The sequence below is a fragment of the Mus caroli genome, unplaced genomic scaffold (genome assembly GCF_978045245.1).
Source record: "Mus caroli unplaced genomic scaffold, Mus_caroli_1 scaffold_20, whole genome shotgun sequence".
NCBI classification, from domain to species: Eukaryota; Metazoa; Chordata; class Mammalia; order Rodentia; family Muridae; genus Mus; species Mus caroli.
Window position 1 is genome coordinate 20,366,354 of NW_028227275.1, and position 18,462 is coordinate 20,384,815.

Here is an 18,462-nt window from a genome sequence, read left to right on the forward strand (position 1 = left end):
AGCTTTTAAAGGGTTGGTGACTAGTGATGATATAGGCACCAGTGCCGAGCCTCTGAGGGCAGACCGGGGAGCACCTACTTTCTAACAGATATCATTTAAAATTGTGTTCCTCAGAAAAAGAAAATATATCCTTGCCAGGTAGTGATTTAGCAAACCTTCAATCCCAGCACTCAGGAGGCAGAGGCATCTCTGTGAGTTTGAGGCTAGCCTGATCTACAAAGTGAGTTCTAGAACAGCCAGGGCTACACAGAGAAACCCTGTCTTGGAAAAAAACAACAAACCAAAATAAATAAATAAATAAATAAATAAATAAATAAATAAATAAATAACCGAATGAATGAATAGATATATAGACAGACAAACCCTTGAAATTTATAAATCCCCCAAAATGTGAAAATTGAACCTCACACTAATGCAGCCAGAATTACTGGGTGCAATCTTTTGTGTGCATGCCTTAGAATACAGTATGCTACATACTTTAACAACAACAACAACAACAACAACAACCAGAGTCCAAGAATGCTTGCAAAGAGCTGGAGCTCTGGAGGCTAAAGGGAGGTGGGTGCCAGGTACACCATTGCCAGGGTCCTGCTGATGTGCCCCGTGGTCTGGCTGCACACTGGGAGAGCAGAGGGCTTGGCTGGTGATAGAGGGAGGAGTCTGTCTGTCTCCATTCTCCCTCACAGAAGCATCCTCCTTCCTCTCCAGAAGAAAGGCCAGGATGATGTGCAAGCAAAACAATATGGAGTCTTGGCTGAAGAGAGAAGTGCCTGCCTGGGTTCACAGCTCAGGTGACCCTGCCACTTGCTCTCTCTGAGTCTCCATCTGTCCCACCTGGTGTTAGGGAGGTACAGATGGTGCATCTCCAATCCCTAGCCCTCTGCCACACCCAGAGATGCTGGGGGTATTGATCACAAGACACTAGTTATAATCCTGTTTACTAATCCTTTATGAGTTATAATTTGATTATAAATCTCATCCATCTTAGTACAAAGTCAATGACTTTGATGAACGATGATGTTTATAGTAACGCATTATGTAACCATTGCTACAGCTCACTTTAGAGCATTTCCCCGCCCACCCAACCAAGATCCCTTATGTCCATTTGTATATAGCCAGTGCTAGTTCCGCTCCTGACTTCAGGCAGCCACGCTTCTGTTTCTCTTGCTGACATTTCGTATAGACAGGATCGCTCACTATGTAGCCCTGCACAGCTGGCTTCGGAACATCTGGCCCTTTCCCCTCACTATCAAGCCTTTAGCGCTATCAGATATGTTTGCTCCTCTTCCAGCGCTATTGATTCTGGCTGTCAGATTTATCCTGTTGTCTGACCCCCCAAAAATGAATTTGATAAGATGACTGTCCCCATTTCACAGGGCGCCTGAGACAGTGTTTGTAAGAAGTCACCCAGACCCTTTGGTGACAGATAAGTAACTAGAATGCTGTCTTCCTAATGCAAGGCCATGATAGGTTTTTGTTTGTTTGTTTTGTTTTGTTTTGTATTTGTCAAGGGACAGGGCATGCTCACATCATGGGGCACACGTGGAGGTCAGAGGACAACTTTGTAAAGTCAGGTCTTTCCTTTCACCAAGGGGTTCTGGGGACTGAACTTAGGTCCTCAGGATTGTCTGCAATCACTTTTACCTGCTGAGCCACCTCACTGGCCCAAGAGCTCCAAGGTACCTCAGAGCAGAGCTGGAAGGTCCTCCTTTCTCCTGTCTGCTGGCTAAAAGCTGTTTATAAAGAGGAAAAAAAAGGGAAGCTATTGGCAGGCTGGTTGGGGACATGGAAGAAAGGATAGCTTAGTAAACAACAACAACAACAACCAAAAACCAAAAAACAAAAATCCAGGCAGTGGGTCTAACAAAAGCTGGGGTTGGGGTGCCGTCTGACTTAGACCTTTTACCTACTTCCTGGGTTTCAGGCATGGCTGCCGCCTCTGCCCTGACTTCTATCTGAACATGTATGGCTAGCCTACTTGCAGTGTCAACCTTTAGTATTACTCAGCGGTTAGACCATCACAGTGGGACTCATGCACCAAGGCTAGAGGACACTTCAGTTTATTTTCATGTAACATGTACAGCTTACTGTATGTGAAGAGACACAGTTAAAAAAACAAAAAACAAAAAACAAAAACCTGTCAATGTGACCAGTCCATTATTAAGGGAAACGTTTTCATTGTGAGTAAGAGAGAGAAAATATCCAGAGGTGTCTGAAAGAGTCCAGACTGGACATGGCCAGGGCTAGGGAAGCATGGAGAGGCAGAAAATAGTGGAGATAGCAATAGATAGAAAATACAGCATGCATGCATGTATGCGCAGACACACACATAAACACACATACACACACACACACATACATACATACACAGCTACACTCCCACATACACATACCCCCCCACATACACATATACAACCACCCACACACCCACACACCCACCCACCCACACACACACACACACACACACACACACAGAAAGAGAGGGGGTGTTGAACAAATCTAGTGGATTATAAGGAGGATGAGTAGATGAGGGTTGGGAGGGGGGTGAGCCCTGGATGCCAGTGTGGCCTCTGAAGTGTGTAACAGGTTCTTCTGATACTGAGGGAGCCTGGAGGCCAGCATGGGTGTTGTCGGTATGCTAATAACTACTTTAGGGGTAGTCAGTGGAGAGCCAAGGGAATGGCTCCAGGCAGGTGGGAAGGGGGGGGGGCATTTCACACATTCCTGAGGAATGATGGCCATTATCTAACTGCCTGGAATCCTTCTGCCATCCAGCCTGAGCTCATTTCTGGATATATGGACAGTTTAAGACCTAACACTTAGAAATACGGTTTTCTTTCTTACATGTTTCCTAAAATTGTATCTAAGCCATGAGTAGGAGCAGTCCTGGAGAAGGCACCATCAGGTACTGGTGAAGGCCCAGAGCCGTCTGGACCACCCACGCTGCTGTTTAGTGACATTAGCACCCAACTCAGCAAGTACTGTGTGAAGAAAAGGAGTAGATGGCCTCTGAGCAGAAGTTGAGAGAATAACCCTGTGGCCAGACTATCAATACTTTCCGGGGCCTTTTTCTTCAGAATGAGATACATGAGGGCAGTATGTCTCTCCTTCCGGGTACCTTCCATAGAGCCTGTGAGCGCTTCCTAGTGCTTACACGCAGACCAGGTCCTCAGTAGTGTTTGGTAACTGAGTTCTTACGGGAAAACTACAACACTAGAGAGGGCAGCAGATCTATCCTGAGCTTACAGGGTAACTCCTGCATGTCCATTAGGAACTGAGGACCTCTCTATATAGTAGTCTCTTAGTGAGATGATTATTCGGGGCTTGGGAGATGCTCAGTGAATATGGCATACTGATCAAGCAGGATCATGGATCGGATCTCCAAGCACGCATGTAAAACGTCAGGCATGAACATATATGCAACTGTAATTCCAGCACTGTGAGGAATAGAGACAAGACGGTCACTGGGACCTGATGGCTGTCAGCCTACCTTCAGGTTTAATGAAAGCCCCTATCTAAGAGGGATAAGGTAGAATAATGGAACAGGACATGTGACATCCTCCTCTGCTTCCTGTGCACACATGCACAAGCACATACATGCATATACATCACACACAATGTTTACTCGGTTCAGTTTGATCCAACAAAAAAAATCTCATCATGAACCCTGTGCTTACTGAGTAGTGTCTAGGAAGCCACGCCTGGAGGGAAACTCCCATCATCTCGTACGGCCTCCTTCACATTGCCTGGCTTTGTTTTCAGGCAGGAAGGTGGGGAGGGTGTGGACACAAGGTCAAGAGTTCCTTATATGACTTCAGAAGATTCGATGAAGGGAATGGTCTTGAACTTGCCCATGAGTCTAAGGAGATCTTGAAGTGTTAGACTGACATCTGGACCTACAGGCCTACAACAGAGTTTATATGTTAGCATTGTGTGTGTGTGTGTGTGTGTGTGTGTGTTTGCGTGTGTATAGGCACAGATATACGGGTGCACGTACACGCGGAAGCCTCAGATTGATGCTGGGAGTCATCATCTATCCGTTTCCCACCTTATTCACTGAGGCAGGCTCTCACAATCAAACTTAGAGTTCATCAATACGGTTAGTCTTGCTGAGTTTCCTATCTCTCTACCTTCTAAGACTGGCATTACAAGGAAGTTGCCACACCCTCCTGGCATTTACAGGGAGCCTGGGGACCTGAACTCTGGTCTTCACACTTGTGTGGCAAGCACTTCAACCATTGAACTATCCCCCGGCACCTGTATTGACCCACATTTCAAATTTCTCATCGCCTGTGCCCATTAGTTTACCCCTCGGCTTCAGTGGCACTAGACACACACACTTCAATAAAAGTAACACAAAACACACATTCTCTGAAAGGTTAGCCTCACTAATACAACTGTCCCTAAAGGCAGACACAGTGACCGAGTCTTGTTTGTGCTATGCAGGTCGAAACAGTGGGGTCTGGGACTCCAAGTCATCTTTGCCTGCTGCACCATCCCCACTACCACGGGCAGGGTGAGTATTGATTCAGGCTAGTGGTTCTGTGAGATCTGGGTGTGTGGAGTTGGGGGTGGGGTGGGGAGCCACTGCCATGTGGACTCCTGTTAGTTCTCCATTCCCATGGCAGCCTTCCTATTGGAGCAGGCACTAAAGTTGGAAAAAAGGAGTCTTGCTTCTCATAGAGTCAGATTTAGCTACATTCTGAGTTCATTGGCTCACTGTTATCTGCAAGGCACCCCAATTTTCAGCACCTGATAGCTCTGAGACCCCCAAACAAGTTCTACCTTTACTTTCTGCTCCCTAGTTTTATCTGCAAGTAGTGTATGGCCTATAAGAGTGGACCTGGCATCAGAACATGCATTAGGGTGCTCATACATCTGAACATGCATTAGGGTATTTTGTGGGATATAGGATGCATATGAGATATAAGGTGGCTTTGGAATCTGCTGGGTGAGTATTATGACACGCTATTAACTGACACCATACTGGTAGCTTTTCTATTGCTGTGATAAGACACTATGGCCAAGGAAACATAAAAGGAAATATTTAATTTGGGCTTAGTTTCAGATGGCTAGAGATCACAGATTTGAATGCTTAGGGAGTGGCACTATTTGAAAGAATTAGGAGATGTGGCCTTGTTGGAGGAAGTGTGTCACTGAGTGTGGCCTTTGTGGTCTCAAAAGCCCATACCAGGATCAGACTCTCTCTCTCTCTCTCTCTCTCTCTCTCTCTCTCTCTCTCTCTCTCTCTCTCTCTCTCTCTCTCTCTCTCTCTCTCTGCTTATGGGATTAGGATGTAGCTCTCAGCTACTACTCCAGCACTTGCCTGCGTGCTGCCATGCTTCCTGCCATGAGGATAATAGACTAAACCTCTGAAACTGTAAGCAAGGCCCCAGTTAAATGTTTTCTTTATAAGAGTTGCCTTGGTCACGGTGTCTCTTCACAGCAGCAGAACACTGACTAAGACATTTAACCCTTCTCCGTCTGTTGGGAAGATCAGCACAATTAAATCCTCCGTCCATCCTTATCTGTCCTTCAAGAGCAGTCTTCCTGGCCACTGTTTGCACAGCTATGGTTTAGGTCTAAGGAAAAGGTGATAGTTCTATGTCATCTCCCTCGGGGTTTAACACAGCTAATTTTTTATTCCCCAGGAAGAAGCCAGCTACATCACTTAAGACTGTAAGTTGATTCTGCATTTGAAAGTGTTCACATTCCCTGCAATGTCAGTTGATATCCGCTTTCTTAAGGTCATCAGTGCATCCGGTTGTGCTTAACATAGCAGGCTTAGCAACTGAAGCTGCTGCCTAGACAACCCAGAGAAGCTTCTAACGATCAAGTAGCTGGGAAGATATTACTTCCTATGCACTGATCTTTGCTGGATTCTATTGGCCTCCCGAAATGTGTACATCAGATAATCGAGAATGGATAGGCATCCATGCCTACATCATAGCAGAAGGCCCCTGTCCATTTCCTGCCTTGTTGATCCCAGAGCAACTGGCAGACTACTGTGTATCAGATAAATAGCCACAAACTAAACTTGGCTTCTAGCCAGAACAGGCTGACCCTGGGCCAGCCCATGATGCAAGGCAGCCCGGCTGGACCCAAGCTTACTCTAGAGCCTGACAGTGGTCATTACTTCAGATACACAGAAAGTGGGACTATAAGACCAAACCCAGATGCCCGATGTCCACTGCACAAGCACTACTGCCTAGATATTGCTGGGGGAGCGGGTCACAGTGTCCATCAATACTGTTGATAGGTTAGTGATGTCCCCACAAGGAGATGGACTGCCCCTCCCATGAGACAAGCTTGTCTGGTTTTCAATGAATGAGAAGACTGGGCCAGAAACTGCCTTAGCTTCTTTGTCATGACTTAGAGCAGCGGCAACAAGTCGCTAACAGCATATTTCATAGTTCTCTGATTTTTATCTCCATCTTCTGATTTGCTGACTTGCCTTTTTTTTCCCCCCTCTTCACGTAGACTCCTGTTCCTCCCCTACCGAATGCATCAAATGTTTGTGAAGGTAAATGTATTTATTCTGAAGGTTTAAGGATGTACTCCAAAAATAATTTTTCAATTAATAATATGCATATAAGCTCTTAATTCTGAATTTCTTTCATTATTTATGAGCCAGTTGTTAATAGAAAGCCAACGTTTTTAAGTGATGGGTCGTTTGTGTTGTGGTAGAGAGCAGCGACATTCGTTTAGGAGCCTGAGCGTAGCAGACATAGGCTGTGGAGGAAGCTACAGCCTATCTGCCTCTTGCCTATTGCTGATGGCCACAGCCATCTGGGAAGCAATATGGTGGTACTATGTCTCAGAATGAACAGCTTAGGCAAGGCAATAAATTTTTAAAAACCTGTTTATTTAAGGTTCTGTTGCTAAGTTTTCAATGTTCAAATACCCCTTGTGTCCGTACTGCGCATTAGCTTCACCACAACCCAAAACAAACAAAACAAAGCAAAACCATGTTTTTTAATGACCCCATTTAAAAAAAAAATTGTATTTGAAAAGCGTGAATGGGGACTGAGAAGAGAAAGTAAGAGTCCTTCATGATGTCGGAGAGGCATTGAAGTCCTGCCCTCCCCAGCTCCTTACAGAAGGGTACCCTGTGCAGAATCACACTGTGTGTCCTTCCCCCCTGTCCTAAGTCAGTGTCTGCCCAGAGCATGCTGGTGTCCCTGCTCGTGGGACAGTGACCTTTTTGTTTGTTCCTGAGCACACACTGCAGCTCTCCTCTCTGCTTTTACTGCATCATTAGAGCCCCCACCCCCCATTTTACTTCCCTCTTCTTTCTTTTCCCCAGGCTGTTTCTGCCCCCACCTCCTCCTCTGCCTCCCCTTTGAAGTTTTTCTGTTCCTGGACATCCCTCGCGTACCTTGCATGACTTTCCAGTCTCTCCAGCCTGATAAGCAGGAGCAGAGCAGAGTCCTAGTGACCTGGGGCCTCTGTGCAAACTTTAAGGCTCTAGGAGTCTCCAAACCCAAGTCTGCTTGGAAGCAGTTTAGAGGCTTCCCGCAGAGTTTAGCAAGCAGCTTACTTCATAGTCATTCCAAGAGCCTGGGTAGAGGCCATCTAAACCCAAAGGGAGGTGAGCAGCCTCCTCTGCCCTGGGGAGGAGACCTCAGGACTGTGAGAAGGAAAGACAGATAAGGAAATTAGAGACTTGAGACCATGCAGGGCCTTATTAGGGGAGAGGGTTACTCTGTAAGAATTACTGCCCGTGGCTTGCTTACAAGCTGGGGTGCAGGTTGAAGTTTCCTTTTCCAGCTGGCATTTGGCCATTGTTGGGGTGGCCAGTGAGTAGTCAGTTAAAAGAATCTGAGATGACAGACAGACTAACACATGACTGGGGGGGACGGCGGGAGGGCGGGGTGGGGGCAGGGGGGGGAACTCAGGCCGGAATCCAGAGAAACAACCCACTCGTATGTGAGTGGGTACAGGAAAGAAACTGCCAAGCAGACTGACCCATGAGGTGGACAGTGTTTTTATTGGAGACATGAGAGACGACAGACAGAGGCTTCTGGAAATGTCTAGGGCAGAGAGAGAAAGGTTGAGTGAGCATGGTTGGGTTAGGGAAGCAGGAGAGACCAGTGGGGATAGTGAGATCCAAAGACGTGGAGAATGGAGCATAGCTAGAGAAAGAGAAGCAAATGTGAGAATGGCCAGGCTATAAGAAGGATGGGCAGCTGGAGTGGGGGAGGGACACTGAGCTGGCAGGAGAGGGAGAAGGCCTAGGATGCCAGCATAGACTTTGAAACCTGTAGCAGGTACTGGGGATACTGAGGGAATCCAGAGGTCTCCGTGGTCTTTAAGATCCCGATAGACCCCACAGGTAGCCATATGACTCCTTTTGGCAGATAGGAACCAGTTTCACAAGTCCCTGAGGAATGCTGGCTTTTATCTAATCACCAGGAATCCTGTTGTCCAGCTTGTTCTCATGTCTGGATGTCTGAGAGACCTAACAAGCTCTGGAATCGAAATTACTGGAATGATGGGGACTGTCACAGCTCAACCAAAACAGAGGAGGTTTTATAAGCAGGCAAGGCCCTGGCTAGCAGTATAGAGACGGTACAATGTGTTCAGAGCTTAAGGCTGCTGGAACCTAATGTGGTTCCATTGTGCACTTTTGGGAATGTCTGCGCTTAAAAAAAAAATGAGCATAAAATTAGCATGGTTCTTTGAACTCAAAGAACCCAGCCACCTGTTTGAAACACCTTTAGAGTCAAAGCTGCCTGAATGGTGGTGCACTTGGGCTTTGAGTTACTAAGTTCTCACGGTTTCTCTTATGGAGTTCCTGTAACTTTTGCCTTTCTCAATGTCCCACTAGTAAAGTTCCCTATGGGCTTCAACAGTCATTCCCCATCCCCGAGCCCCCGAGGTAGGGCCTCTGTGTAGCCCTGGCTGTCCTGGAACTCACTCTGTAAACCAAGCTGATCTTGAACTCAGTGATCAACCTGCCTCTGCCTCCCAAGTTGCTGGGATTAAAGACATGGGCTATCTGGCTTCAACAGACATTTCTTTCTTTCTTTTTTTTTTTTTTTTAAAGATTTATTTATTATATATAAGTACACTATAGCTGTCTTCAGACACTCCAGAAGAGGGCGCCAGATCTCGTTGTGGATGGTTGTGAGCCACCATGTGGTTGCTGGGATTTGAACTCTGGACCTTCGGAAGAGCAGTTGGGAGCTCTTACCCACTGAGCCATCTCACCAGCCCTCAACAGACATTTCTTTTTTTTTTTTTTTTTAATTTTTTTTTTTTTTTTTGGTTTTTCGAGACAGGGTTTCTCTGTATAGCCCTGGCTGTCCTGGAACTCACTTTGTAGACCAGGCTGGCCTCGAACTCAGAAATCCGCCTGCCTCTGCCTCCCGAGTGCTGGGATTAAAGGCGTGCGCCACCACGCCCGGCTCAGACATTTCTTAAGCTCTATATTTGTGCCCATTTTCTACCCTCCCTCAAGAACACGCTGAGATCCAAGTGATATTCACATTTGAGGGTGACATGGATTTAGATTCAGTTAATTTTTTCATAAGGAGTAGATCATTCATAAATCCTAAGATTTTACTCTCATCAGCAATAAGTTACTTATACCACATCTCATGACGAATCAAGACACAGGAAGGTAACGGTAACACCCAAAGGAAGTCTGCACTGACAGCAGAGAACGAGTTACACAGAGGCTGTGGAGCCTGCTCATCTCTTGGCACCCACCTGTGCTCAGACAGTTGAAGTTCTGTCTCTGTACCCATGGGTTCTGTCTCTGTATACACTGCCGGAGGAGCTAGCATGACCTGTACCACTGCGGGAAGGGAGTCTTGGTCCTAAGAGTGCATGCACGCCAAAAGGCTGACGCATAGTCAGACCAAGAACCCCTTAGAAGACAGGGTATATTGGGAAGACATCTGATCAAAGAGGCTGTATTTGGGCAATGGGGACAGGCATTTCACTTTAATACTAATGTGAGACTCTCCTAATCCAGAAAAGCCTGTTCCTGCTGAGCGCCACCGAGGGTCTAGTCACAGACAAGACACTGTACCGTCACCAGTGTTTCCTCCCACCCAGAAGTGAGTATCCTTCCATTTATTTATTAGTTTTGTCTTTATTTATACTTTAAAAATATTTTCATTTTGATTTTGTAGTTATGTATGTATGTGAGTATATGCTACATCTGTGTAAAGAGGATATCAGAGGCCCCGGAGCTGGAGTTACATGGTTGTGAGCCATCCAATGTGGGCCCAGGGAACTGAACTCGGGGCCTGGAAGAGTAGGAAGCAACCACATCACCCACCCTTTTGTCTCTCTGTCTGTCTGTCTGTTTTTAAAAGATGAGGTCTTACTCCATAGGCCCAGCTTTCCTGGAATTCCTATGCATGCAGCCAGGTTGCCCTTTCATTCAAGTCCCTCCTTCTTCAGCCTCCAGAATGCAAGGATAACAGATCAAGAGCTAGTTCTTCCCCTAGTAAGAGAATCCTTCCCTTTAAGAACAAGTTTCTTCTTGTTGCTATGGGAATTTGTTGTCCTGCAAGGTCGCACAGGAAATCGGCGTTTCATTGCTTCTTAATTAAATCTGGAAAGCTATTAAGCAACTTCCGAGACTGTAGAATCTCAGAGACCCATCCTTCAGGCTACGGGTTTCATCTAATGCATGTACTACAGTCAAGGCTCCTCCTTTTTCAAAGCTAAAGGGAAAAATCTTGGTTCTCTAAAAGGTTTATTGTCCCTCCCATCTTTAGATCGAATTATCCTTTGGTGCAGCTTCTCCAGATTCTGTATTGTATTCTGCCTTTCACATAACCTGCATTTCTTCCTTGCAGACCTGTCCATCAAAAGCCTGTACCCTTGCCAAGTAAGTACAAGATCATGACGGCCAATCATAGGTGGAAGGTAGGGCCAAGCCTGGGGGCAAATGAAGCTGTCACTTCCACTGTGCCACTGTTTTATTTGCTTCCTTGACTGTAAAATGGGGGGAAAATATTTCATAGAGTTGTTTTGAAAGGTAAATATTTTCTATCTTTAGTATGGGTTGAATATTTACTTATCAGTCAGCAGCATTTAGAAAAAAAATACAATACAGCTATTTTCAAAACTCAGATTAAAATAACCAGAGCAGTGCTTGGCATCTAGAAGATTCTCAATAGATGATAGGTATTTCATATAAATCTGAAATGTGTTTTAATGACCTTTACATATGTCTATAAAATAAGCCCTGAAATGTGAACATGTTAATTAACTGTATAATTTTCACAAGGAAAACAGCACCTTACAAACACACTTCCTTCAACAAAGCCACACACACCCCAACCAGGCCATACACACTCCCACAAGGCAACAGCTCCTACTCCAAGACACTTGATGCTGAGTGGGTAAAGTCGCTTCTGTCTTGATTGCTCAGTCCTTTAAAATTCAACTTCCAGGAAGGCAAAACATTTTGTTGTCTCATATATATATATATATATATATATATATATATATATATATATATCCCAATGACTAGATCCACATCAGGCAGAGAGACAAGAGAGACAGAGAAACGGTGTTTTTTCTACTTCTTGTGTTTCTATTAGTCAGACTGTAAACTTGAGGGAGTTTTTGCTTTAATGCAAGGATTCTCAAACATTTTCCCTTTGAAACCACTTTTAATACTTTTAAAATTCCCTGGCGAGTCAAAAATACCTTTTGTTTAAACATTTCTTCCTATTAATAATAAATACGTTATAAACTAAAGCTGTCAGTGAAAGGAAATGGAGGAGACATGTCAAAATCCTTTAAATGTGTTCGTGAAGATTACCCTGCATAATAAAATAAAAAAAATTAATTAATTTAATGACAAAAATATAACACACTTACCAAATAGGTCATTTTCAAAGCTGTAGGTTAAAGCCATGGATATGTGGACTGACTACTTCCTTGTTTTATGCACTGGATAAGTCTCAAAATGGAGCATGAAGAAACTGCTTCTCATTATTAAACTTAAAAAATAAAACTATTAAATAACCCATTTAAAAATTACATTGGACTCATTACACACTAACATAAATATTTTTATGAAAACTATTCCAAACTAAATATAACATGCGTGTGCTTGTGTGTGTGTGTGTGTGTCTATAGAGCGGCACTGGATTACATTTTACAAATTTTACTTACTCCTAAGACAGGGTCTTACTGTGTAGCCCAGGCTGGCCTTGAACTTGGGCTCCTCCTGCCTCAGTTTCCTTGTAATTGATATTACAGACTGCATTGCCAGGTCCAACTTGGCAGAACTTTTAAATTCTGGAGCCAACAGTCTATTGCTATGCTTGTTGCAATAGGTGAGGAAAACCTTGGCTTTTCAAAGATAAGATTTGCCAACAACAAAGACCTCTCAAACATCTGGAAGGATCTTGAGGATTTAAAGGGGTCCTGGGGCCCCCCTCTGAGCAGTCCTGAGGAGTTTTCAGCTGTGTGTGTGGCTCTGAGAGCTCCTGCAGTAGTGAGGCATAGGCACTGTACCTGCTCAGAAACGACTGAAGATTAATGGAGTTTCCAAATCTCTTCCAGGGTTCCCAGAAGGGGGGAGCCCAGCTGCAGATGGACCGTTCCACAGCTTCCCATTTAATTCGACGTTTGCAGACCAGGTAGGGCATGAGCTTGACATTGGTGGATTATTTCCAGTGGATTTCAGGAAAGGGCATGTCTTCTGAAAAGACAGCTTGGAGTATAGCTCAGGATGGAGTCTGGATTTTAACTGAGTTGGTCCGATGGATGCAGAATATCCTGTGTTTTTTTGCTTTGTTTTGTTTGTTTGTTTGTTTCAGTGACTAAGAGAGACCTCGCCCCATTTATTCTTGTTTCTATTCCAGATGCCCCAAATAACAGTGTTTCTTTAAAACAATGACAGAATGTGTTGTTTTTGTTGTTAGTCCTCTCACATTTATTTAAACTTTATAGTTTCCTCAGAATAGACCTGTGGAGGCTTAGGATGTTAAAACCTCTATCAAACAGAACAGCATAAAGAGACAGAAAGGACACTGTGTGCCCTTGAAGGTGACAAGTGAACAAGTAGCATTGAGGATTTGAATCCGATTTCCACCCCCCAAAAAAACAGAATAGAAGAAAATGAAATAAAAAAAGGAGTGGGATGCTATCTGTGTACTTCTAATCCCAGCCCGGAGAGACAGAAACGGAGATCCCCAGGGTGGGCTGGCAGCCAGCCTAGCTTAGTCCTGGAGCTCCATCTCAGTGAGTGATGCTAATTCAAAACGCAAGGTGGACAGCTCCCGAGAAGCAGCATCTAGTGATGATACACTGACACACTTGCTCACAACTGTCTGTAACTCCAGGATCAAACAACCACACTGATGCATACATGCAGGCAAAACACCAATACACATAAAATAAAAATAAAAAAATTTAAAGAGAATATTAGCACAATAAAAAAAGAGTAAAGATTTCATTCAGGAGGAAAATGGTTCAGGAATCTAGTGAGGTCCATTTATGTTTTAAGACTAAATTTACAGCTTAAGGCCAAATGGGAATGAGCTAGCTAGCCACATAATCTCTGTGGTTGGCCAAAGGAAGCATGAAACAAACTCACTTTGACATTACTGGTAAAGATGTCGATTATTGTTCCCGTCTTTGGTTTTGCAAAATGGGCCACTTAAGCACGAGGTTAAATTTTCATTTCCTTTGAGAACCATCTCCTGTTTCACAATGCTTCTGTCTCCCAGGAGGCTGAACTGCTCGGTAAGCCCTGGTATGCTGGCGCCTGTGACCGCAAGTCTGCTGAAGAGGCCTTGCACAGATCCAACAAGGTTGGGACACCTACAAACTTAAGCCAACTAGTAGTTGTTGCTTGGGTTAGGTGCAGAGCACCTGCTGCTTTGCTCTTTCATCTCCTTCCTGTTTGTCTTTCAATTCAAAGCTCCAGGGTGCCCACTACCCTCAAACAATAGAGAGAAGCAGGGGGCAGGGAGGTCTGGGGAAGACCTGATGCAGCTGGAGCCCAGGCTCTGAGGAGCAAGGAGAGAGAGGATAGGCCATGTTGAACCAGCTCACAGGACTTAGGATATGGATAAAGGCAGAAGACACTACCTGGAAATATTTTTTTTTTTGAGAGCTCAACACTGGGGACAGATGGGACAGTGGAAGGTTAAAGTTTCCTTTTCACTTCCTCTGTTCTCCCATTTAAAAAACAAAACAAAAACAAGCAAACAAAACCCTCAATTCCCTGTGAAAATGTCACCAATCAGCTGGTGAGGGTTTTTTGCTCTGCCTAGACAGAAATCGTCGGTAGATCAGAAGGTCTTCTAAGGCTGCGTTCAACAAGTTAAAGTTTTCCTCGGTTTTTCCTTCTTTCTTGTCCAGCCCATTCTAGTTAGGGAAAAGTAGACCTCCCTTTTATGGGCCCCAGTGCAGGAAAGGTGGCCCTGGAGAGAGACTGGGTTTGGGAGAGGGTGTGTTTTGGAGCAGCAACAACCTGTTTGAATGGGCCAATCACATCCTTACTTTCTTATGACTCACAATGCTAGAGGCTTGTGTTTTGAACCAACCCCTGTCCACCTCCTTAGCTAGCCCCCCAGGGAAGGGCTATCGAGCTAGTGCTTAAATGGTCAGGGCTTCCCAGAGGTCGGTGAGGTTTCAGCTTTGCTGTCACAGTGAGCCTTGGTTGACTCCGCCCGCCGCCTTTGGAGCGGACAGGACAGTCAGCAGCAAGAGTTGTCCTCAGGCCTCTGTGACTCTTGGGTGGTCATCACAGTCTGGCTCACGACACTGCAGTCCATTTTTAAATGCTGTGGCTGTCTCCGTTGGCTTACTTCGGGTCACACATGAAATCTATTAGACCTTACTTAGTCTACAGAAACCTTGTGAATGTTATTCCTTTGTTTCTGAGGAATAAATAATAGGTCTTTTTGTCTTTTCAAATTCCTTCCTGAGGCTGAACACCATTTTTGCATTTCTTCTTCCTATCTTTTAGGTCACGCGCTTTGCTATAATTTTTTAAATGTATGATTCTAAGCTATTTTAATAAAGTATTTAATACACATTGAATTTTTTTAAATAGTTTTTCTACCTTAAAATAAGTCTATTGAGGGGAGCGTTTTCTTAAGCTAAAAGCTTGAATTTCCAGCCTCTGCCTTCTTACTGTGTAGATTTTTACTTAAGGAACTTATAAACATGGGCTCTAACTCCAGAGACTCTCGTCAGTGATCTTACCATGTCCTTTTACGTTTCTAAATCCCAGCAAGCACAATGCCTCAGTCGGCACATTAAACGCTAGTACTGGCTTCACTCAAGTTTGTCTGAGTATCCATTTTTTTTTTTTTTTTTTTTTTTTGGTTTTTCGAGACAGGGTTTCTCTGTGTAGCCCTGGCTGTCCTGGCACTCACTTTGTAGACCAGGCTGGCCTCGAACTCAGAAATCCGCCTGCCTCTGCCTCCCGAGTGCTGGGATTAAAGGCGTGCGCCACCACGCCCGGCTCTGAGTATCCATTTTAATAAAAAGTATTATTCATGGAAAATAACACAACAAATTCTAATCAATAACAAAAACATGGAGCTAAATACTATCTGAAAGTGATAAACTACTCTTCACACACTGAAATCTAGCTTAAGGATCTATAACTAATATTGTCACTCTGCCTAAACAGGACGGATCGTTTCTTATTCGGAAGAGCTCTGGCCACGATTCCAAGCAGCCGTACACCCTAGTTGCGTTCTTTAACAAGCGAGTGTATAACATTCCTGTTCGGTTTATTGAAGCAACCAAACAGTATGCTTTGGGAAAGAAGAAAAATGGTGAAGAGGTTAGTAGCCGTTATTTCTCTGTTTCTTTATTTCCTTATTTAGAGACATAGTCATAATATGTAGCCTAGGTGGGCCTAACACTCCCTAGCCCAGGCTGGCCTTGAACTCGTAATCCTCCTGAGTATAGGATTTCGGGAAAGTATCACTGCGGCTGGCTGGTAACTTCTCTTCAGCTCAGCTCTATATCTATGTATTGAACACAGCGGCACATTGCTCTTTTAGGTGCCAGAGATAAAGGAAAAAAGTGAGAAAGTACTTGGTCTTAGGGTTGTTATATATGTCATAAGCAGGAAATAAGGTGAAATATCATGATTTGATATACTATATAACATAGTATATGATGCACATTGTGTAGTAGTATATCCTGTGGGAAGTCAGAAGAAAGTGTGATGCCTATGCTAGTATTTTTGTCTAACTTTTAAATTACATATGTCTGTGTGTATGGTGTGCATGTGTGGCAGGGGTTCTATGAAGGTCCAAGGCTAATATTTAGAAGTGTTTCTTGATTGCTATTCCCCTTATTGCTTAAAGAAGGGTCTTTTGATTGGATATGGCTACTCTAGCAAGCCTCTTTTTCCAGGTGTCCCCTGGATCTGTCTTCTGAATTCTAGAATTACATGCAGGCTATGTCTACCCAGCATTCTTTCTTTTATTTTTGGTTTTGGTTTTTTGAGATAGGGTTTCTCTGTGTAGCCCTGGTTGTCCTGGAACTCACTCTGTAACCAGGCTGGCCTCGAACTCAGAAATCTGCCTGCCTCTGCCTTCCGAGTGCTGGGATTAAAGGCGTGCGCCACCACCGCCCGGCATAAAAAGGTATTTTCAAAAGGAGACAGACCTTTTTCCAAATCCAGCATGGTTTAAAAAAAAATCATAATTACTGATGCATCTGTTTTTTTCCAGTTCTGAGGCACTGGCTATGTCATATTCACTGTGCCTTTCCAGACCTGGAGTACAATGGCTAACTTTAGTCGATGCTGCATGAATGAATTCAATTGTTAGTTGAATAGTTATAGGCAAGATATTTTGCTTTCAAAAACAAAAATGTGGTTAAGACACACAGATCAAAATACTTTCATAGACCTCTTGGTTATGTTTAGGTTACAGAGGGGCATGCAGCATCATTATACAGCCCCACCAACAATATATGAGCACTCAACAACGCCCCCCACCCCACCCCCCAGTACTGGTGACTTATTATTTCTGAGTTGTTTATTATAGCAGCCATCTTAATGGATGTGCCGTGGTACCTCATTCAAGTTCCTCTGATGATTAGTATTGCTCAGCATCTTTTTATATGTTGATTGGTCACCTATACATCATTTTTACATAAATGTTTATCTCACTCCTTTGTACACATTCCAATCAAGTATTCCTATTCTTGCTGTCCAGTTTGCCTCTGCCTTTCTGGTATTAAGGTCGTGCACCACCACGGCCGGCTCTGAGTTTGGGAACGTAGGAACATACTCCCCTCGTTACTTGCTTTACCTTTTAACTGTTGATTTTGTTCTCTGACAGACAAACAGATTGAATTTTATGTACCCTCATCTATGTAACTTGGCTTTGGTGCCTGTGTTCTTTTGTCACATCCAGGGAGTCATCACCAAATCCAGTGACATCACGTTTTCCCTCTGTGTTTCCTTCAAGGGTTTTTATAGCTTGAGGCTTTAAATAAAGTCTCAGGTGATTAGAAATGCGAACTCTTTCCTGAGTTGTCTGAGAACACTAATCAAGCGCAGAATTGCATTGCCGATTAAATCATTGTCATTAAATAACATTAAATAATTGTTCTAGTTTATGTCTCAGCCCTTTAGTTTCCTAGTGCACTTAGCTTGGCTTGCTGCTCGCAGGTTCTGCTTCTGCCCTCAGGGTATTCGGGCATCTTTGCGCAAAGGTCTTGAAGCTTATCTGGAGAGAAACAGCCTTCTCTGAGACAGTTTTCAGTAAAACAGCTTCCCTTTATTAGGGGTAGCAATATTTAAATCTTGGGAAGTGGGTAGGGGGCTTTCAGGATAATTTTAGGACGTTATTGGTTGTTGGGAATGCTTCATTTGCAGGAAGAGGAATTCCAAGGTTCTTTTGCTGGACATGTCCTTATAGGGAGAGAGGAAGTCAAACTCATAATTTGGCCACCTGGCTACGTACATGACTACCTCAAGTGGGACAGAGGTGGGGATTGTACACGCTATGTCCACGCAGACCCAGAGTATGGAGGGAACAGTCCTGACTCCTGCCTGTCTCAGGATGAGGATTTTTGTGGTTTGGACACTTCTTGATTTCACTCTTGCTCCGGACTGGCTCCCCTAGTCGCCTGGCTTTCCGGCTCCACTCTGTGCCAGATAAACAGAATGAATGTATCATTGTATTTATCACAAAAGAGTTTCACTGGCAATAGTAAGAGGACTGGATGATGGAAGGACTCAAGATAAGCTTACAGGTTCCTGCCTGCTTCTCCCTCTTATAAAACTTCCATTCCTGCTGCAAGCGCGATCTTAAAAGCCTCTTTTAAAATGTTCTTAGGAAGTAAGGGTGATGATGCTGACAAGACAGACCCAGGAGTTGCTTCATTTCCATGTCTTCTCAGGGGTGTAGCTCACCTTCCAGAGGAATGAAAATGGGGAGCTGGGAGCTGTCCTATTCACAGGTCCTGAAAATTTCTGATATAAACTGAACTCTCAGA

General features: G+C 44.2%; 1 protein-coding gene across 1 annotated transcript in view; it reads left to right on the forward strand.

Moving 5' to 3' along the window:
• The window catches only part of Blnk (B cell linker), a 65,108-nt gene that overhangs the window by 43,853 nt on the left and 2,793 nt on the right, over positions 1–18,462 (forward strand). Inside the window, exons 9-16 of the mRNA XM_021152187.2 lie at positions 4,447–4,516; positions 5,652–5,679; positions 6,481–6,523; positions 9,983–10,067; positions 10,818–10,849; positions 12,541–12,617; positions 13,710–13,793; positions 15,629–15,784. Of these exons, the coding sequence (XP_021007846.1) occupies positions 4,447–4,516; positions 5,652–5,679; positions 6,481–6,523; positions 9,983–10,067; positions 10,818–10,849; positions 12,541–12,617; positions 13,710–13,793; positions 15,629–15,784 (575 nt within the window). The remainder of the gene's footprint in view (positions 1–4,446; positions 4,517–5,651; positions 5,680–6,480; positions 6,524–9,982; positions 10,068–10,817; positions 10,850–12,540; positions 12,618–13,709; positions 13,794–15,628; positions 15,785–18,462) is intronic.